The following is a 6,108-nucleotide window of genomic DNA, read 5'->3' as shown; positions in this document are numbered from 1 at the left end:
ATGACATTACGGTGTGCAATCCTCTGCCTTATCTTTTATTTTGTAATTTTGTGTACTGTTGACGTGACCACTACCTTATGATTTGAACACTTCTCTTTTTATTTAATGCATGCTTTCCTTTATTGGTTAAAAAAAAAAAAAACCTCTACCATGTCTAAATGTTTAACATGTTTTTTTAAAAATTTATTGTTATAAAGTTACTTTTTTCATTAAAAAATATAAAATATTTTTAAAAAAATTAAATATTTAAAAATATAAAATATTTTTAGTCTTTTAAAATATAATTATTACCTCCTTTCTAAAAGCACCCTTATTAATAATAACTTTACATTTATTGTAGGATATTTAATAAGAATAAATATAAAAAAATATGGTTAGTTGAAAAATAATTAACTATTTTATTAGGAGGTGAGATTCAATTAAAAATATTTTATATTTTTTAATAGAGGGAGTATAAAATAACTATTTTTTTTAAAGCTAAAAAGATTAGAAAGTAACTAGATAAAATTAAAACAATAAATTGAAACTAACGGTTGAATGTATATTATATTTTTCTCATTTAATTTTTTTAAACTTTAAAATTTTAATTTCTCATAAAGCTATAATTCATATTCTTTAAATTAACAAATCAATCTTATTAAATTATTAATATTATAACTTATAAGAACATTTTATTCAATGTTGAACATATAAAATTACATTGTGTTTTCCAAACTTTGCACAAGTATAAAATGAATCAAATTTTTTATAAGTTCTTATAAATGATATATACAATAGGCCATTAAAGTACAGGACTCACATTATATTTATGTCTTTTATAATAAAAAATATAATTTAAAATAAAGTATTTAAATTTAAATATTATTTAAAAACTGTCACTACATAAGCAGAATAAAAAATGGAATACAATACAACAAATTTGAAAACATCGATCTATTCAGGGGATAAAAACAAATTAATAGCCAACAAAAGTTGATTGAATTAATAATAAGAATTTGATTAATGATTTAAAAACCTTTCTAGCACTTAATTTACATGTACGTACGTTTGCAAAGCCTCCTTTCTACGATTATTAAAAAAAAAATGTTTTTAGAATTTTGAATTCTATATAATCATCTCACTTCCGAGTTCCGACCCCATTGGTATTGTAGTTTCGAACAACTCTGATTTTTTGTTTCACCGTCAGAGCCAACTGTCACCAGACAAAGCAAATCCACAAACATGAATACCGAGACCAACAACGATGCAATAATTCTCTACCCAACTGCCGCTAGAGGCCACCTTGTCTCCATGGTTGAGCTTGCCAAGTTCATTCTCTCTCACTATCATCGTCCACCTCTCACCATTCACATCCTCACTATCTCTCCTCCATACGACGCCGTTTCTATCTCCAACTACATTGCCTCTGTATCTTCTTCCATCACTCCCTCCATCGTCTTCCACAGCCTCCCTCCTGTTTCTCTTCCTACTTCATTCTCTTCCACCCCTAACCATGAAACCCTAATGTTTGAGGTACTTCGCCTCAACAACCCAAATTTCCACGATTTTTTGATTTCTCTCTCTAAAACTTACAACATTCGTGCCCTCATCGCTGACTCCTTCTGCTTCGAAGCTCTCACTCTTGCTTCAAAACTTCAAATCCCTGCTTACTGTTTTTTCACCAGCCCCGCCGCCTGCCTCGCCGCCTTTCTCTACTTTCCGACCATCCATCGCACCACTGACAAGTGCATCAAAGATCTCAATAACATTCTCAACATCCCTGGAATCCCACCGTTACCCAGTGGGGACATGATTAAACCGTTGCTTGAACGTAGTGATTCAGCATATCATAACTTCCTGAATGTCGCTGCTACTATGCCTAAAACAGCTGGCATCATAGTGAACACATTCGAAGCTTTGGAACACAAGTGTCTCCGAGAAATTTCCGATGGGCTTTGCGTTTCTGACAGTCCAACTCCTCCCATTTACACTGTGGGTCCTTTGATTGCATACGATAAAGAAAGAGCCACGGGACATGAGTGTTTACGGTGGCTAGATTCGCAGCCTGAGAGAAGCGTTGTGTTTCTCTGTTTCGGGAGTTTAGGTGTGTTTTCGAAAGAGCAATTGCGGGAGATAGCTTTTGGATTAGAGAGGAGCGGGCAAAGATTCTTGTGGGTAGTACGAAATCCTCCGTCGGAGAAAATCCATAACCTCGCAGCGTCGTCACAGGTAGACCCAGATCTGGATTCGCTGCTAACGGAGGGGTTCTTGGATCGAACCAGAGAAAGAGCGATGGTGGTGAAGAAGTGGGCCCCACAGGTGGCGGTGCTGAACCATGGGTCCGTGGGTGGGTTTGTGACCCACTGCGGGTGGAACTCAGTGCTGGAGGCGGTGGTGGCTGGCGTACCGATGGTGGCTTGGCCGCTGTATGCGGAGCAGAGGCTGAATAGGGTGGTGATGGTGGAAGAGCTGAAGATAGCGCTGTGGATGCACGAGGAGGAGGGTGGGGTAGTGACGGCGGAGGAGGTGGAGGAGCGAGTGAGGGAGTTGATGGAATCGGAGATTGGAGAGATTGTGAGGAAGCGAGTTGGGATAGCCAAGGAAGAAGCAGAGGCTGCGATGAGGGAAGGAGGATCCTCTCGTGTAGCATTAGCCAATTTCTTTGAATCATGGAAGAATTAGGATTAAGCGTGCCATGGTGTTTACAGACAGTTCATGGGGTTGGGCTTTGTATTTGTTTTTTCGCAATATGAAACTTATCGTTTTAAGTTAAAAAGTGTAATGGTCTTTCGAATTTATTATGGAATGATATCCTCTCAGCGGTGCATTCCATGCGCGTCCCTGCCCGGCAAGGATTTTTTTTTTTTTTTCTCGCCGCTGCTTCTCAGATTGCGTCTAATCCCCAGCTAAGTAACGGCGTAATTATCACCGCAACATCACTGATGTTTTTGGATAACTTTATCATATATATTTAAAGTAATTATGAAGTTAAGACCATAAAATAAGCTAAGGAAGTAAGGATAACTCCTTTAGACCAAGCAAAAGAAATAAATAATTTTAAACTGTTAAAATTTAACTTACACAATTTACAATATTAATAAAATAAATAAATAAAAAGTTCAATAATGATATACAATTATGAATTGTGCAGCTAAAGTTTTAGCAGTTAAATTTATTTATTTTTTATATAATAATTATTCTATGAAATAATTAAATCTGTTTGTAAAGAAACAATTAAATCTAAACTATTTATTTTATTATTCAAGGGTACGGATAAAATGAGAAGAAAAGGAGAAAATAAGATTTGGAGAGAATTCGACCCCCAAATTTATATTTTAGCAATTCAATTTTGTTAGATTATGTGATGATTTATATAGGAACTGGCAACATGCCTAGTGCGAATTTCAAGTACAATATTTTTATATATGTACAATCATTAAATAGTAAATTTTATATAAATATATTATATAATTGGATATTAAAACTTGCCATTTGTTATTAATAGGCATTATTTCAAGTAGAATGAGTCATATTGAGGTCTTAAATTTAAGTATATATGAATACATAAAATATCTTTAAAAGAGTTATCTTCTGTTTAGACCTGCAATGCTTAAATTTGAGCCAGTCAGATAAGAAACTTGTCAATTGTCATTTATTATCATCTAATCTATTTATCATATGGCATGTATAAATATATTGAAATGTATCTCCTAAATCCAATGGTTATTTTATCCTTTTAAATTAAAGTCCAAGATTAAATATGGTACCTACTTGATATAAGTAGTAGTATGGATAGTACATGTATTTATGGGATGAGATTGTTTCAATCCTATCCCGTATCCAATCATGAAAAATGATAAAAATTAAATTATTATCCCGTATCTTATTCCATAAAAAATGATCATGGTTAAATTTGAAGAAACGGTGAAAAGACATTAGATATTTTTAATTTGTTTTACAATGCATATAATTTCTGTCACCTTATCTCACAAATGAACAAGTTTTTTTATCAACTAAATTGATCATGTCCCATGTGCTTTATCATTTACGCCATCCATATATTTTAATTTAATATAACATTATGAATCTTTTTAATTTTTTAAGAAAATATATATAACAATGCAAACAAATATATGTAGTCTTTGAGTACAAAATGAGCTAAATTAAGAGATTAATTAATATTTGGTATGAATTTGTGTCATATATCTTGTTCTTATTATTATTATTATTATTATTGTTATTGTTATTATTATTATTGGTTGAGTGAAAAAAGTTCAATCTTCCTTGGCTCAACTTTAAAAAAATTTAAAGCTTATTTAAGTTGGAAGTTGGATTGCACTAATATTATCCCTAAGAATATTATCCTTCAGGTATGCCATTGATTTTGCCTGTATTAGTGAGATAGTATCATATAATTAATGCTTATTGTAAAATATTTAATATAATATCACTATAAATTACCATATACTATTTATTTTTTTAATTAAGTATGCAATATTTTAATTATTTATTTCATTTTAAATTGTCTTACACTATAAACAATGTAAACCATTTAGGAAAATATTTATATATAGTTAAATTTACAAATTAATTAATATTAGGATAAATTGACTTACTGGCCAAAAAAAATTCTTGTGCTGACAAAATATGGACTAAATTTTTAAAAATGTGAGAATATGATTGGTTTATATTGACATATGAAAGGTACATTATTGATGTATAATTAATTTATCATTAAAATTTTGAAAACTTACAAGGGGTTTATCGTTGATATATAATAATATATCATTGATAAATATAATAAACTAACAAAAATGTAAAATATAATAATTGTTAGGCTCCTTGCTTAGTTTAGTTTTATAATATAGGCTATATCTGCAAAATCCCCTTAATATTATTTTATTTTAATTTTTTATGAGCCAAATTGAATTTTTATATAAAGAAATTAAGACTTTTCAAGTGACATAACAATACAATGAACCTTTTTCTATCATTATTAAAATGAGACTAAGTATTGAAAGAATAAAAATGAATGCATATGACTCTTATGTTTATTTTTAAATAATTTTTTAAAAAAATATTAAAAACAAAAAATTATTAGAACATTAAAACTTCATTTAGGAGTATGAATTGAAAGTTTAAGAGAGAGTATATGAATGTTAAGTAAAAGTTAAAATGAACATTAATTTTATTTTATTAATAATTAAAAAAGAATTGAGGGATTTGGGCTAAGTGCATTTAGATTTAAGCCCAAAGTAAAGTGAATTTTTTAAACTCCCAATCCCAATCTTAAAATCTTTCAAATGTATTCAGAATGACCCGCCAGATTTGGTCTAAATTACAAGCTCCAATTGAACTCAATGTATTTTCTTGTATAAATTTTCATATATTTATTTGAAATTAAGTATAAAATTTTACTTACTTGATTGTGTCAAAGCATAACCCTTTAACAATTATCATAGAAACAAATATTCTTAAATATTTTAAAAATTTGAGATTTGGCACTTTTTAAGTATTACATGATAAAATATCTAATAATTGTTTTGATTAAATTGAACAATTGTCATCATGTCGAGTAAAACACTTATTAAGTGAGTGAGCTTAAGTCAATCAGTAGATTCAAATCCTTTAAGTAATTAACCCATCTAACTTAGTCTAAATTATCATTTCTTGGGAGCATAATTTATTTTCAATGTATGATAAGATTATATGCGAGTGTGTGTAAGTCAAATAATCAAAGAGGAAAAATCTCCCAAAAATGCATTAACTAAGTCCCTTTAATAAAGGTATGGTGAAAATTGGCTTAATCGAGTTATCATAAATTATATGTTAGCAATATTAATAAAATAATGAGTTAGTGTAATGCTCTCATTGACATTATCATACAATCTTCCACACAATTTACTAATCAAAATAAAACTTCTTTGAAAGCTTTAAGATCCTAATATAAAGCTTTTAAAAATATCTTTATAAAAACCATTTATGTTATTCAAAATAGCATACAGCAGAAGTATTGGACATAAACACATCAAAGAGCAACTCAAAACATCATAATTCCCCTAAAAAATAGGCCATGCGTTATGGCTAATGCTACAAGAGCTATGGTATATGGCATTGAGGCTTCAGTAG

General features: G+C 30.2%; 1 protein-coding gene across 1 annotated transcript; it reads left to right on the top strand.

Annotated features, from left to right (window-relative positions):
• The first annotated feature begins 1,143 nt into the window (after window positions 1–1,143).
• Window positions 1,144–2,817, top strand: LOC129285143 (UDP-glycosyltransferase 88A1-like). Its single transcript, XM_054920705.1, has one exon. It carries the CDS (start codon window positions 1,222–1,224, stop codon window positions 2,659–2,661), a length of 1,440 nt encoding a protein of 479 aa, XP_054776680.1. The 5' UTR covers window positions 1,144–1,221; the 3' UTR covers window positions 2,662–2,817.
• The last annotated feature ends 3,291 nt before the right edge of the window (window positions 2,818–6,108 follow it).

This window comes from Prosopis cineraria, unplaced genomic scaffold (genome assembly GCF_029017545.1).
Source record: "Prosopis cineraria cultivar Desert tree isolate PC_DT_omini unplaced genomic scaffold, ASM2901754v1 PC11, whole genome shotgun sequence".
Lineage (NCBI taxonomy): Eukaryota > Viridiplantae > Streptophyta > Magnoliopsida > Fabales > Fabaceae > Prosopis > Prosopis cineraria.
Note: the sequence above shows the minus strand (reverse complement) of the source record. Positions and strands in the feature narration are given on the sequence as shown.

Excerpts from the sequence above, each read along its gene's own strand:
- LOC129285143 (XM_054920705.1), top strand. The coding sequence starts at position 1,222 with ATGAATACCGAGACCAACAACGATGCAATAATTCTCTACCCAACTGCC.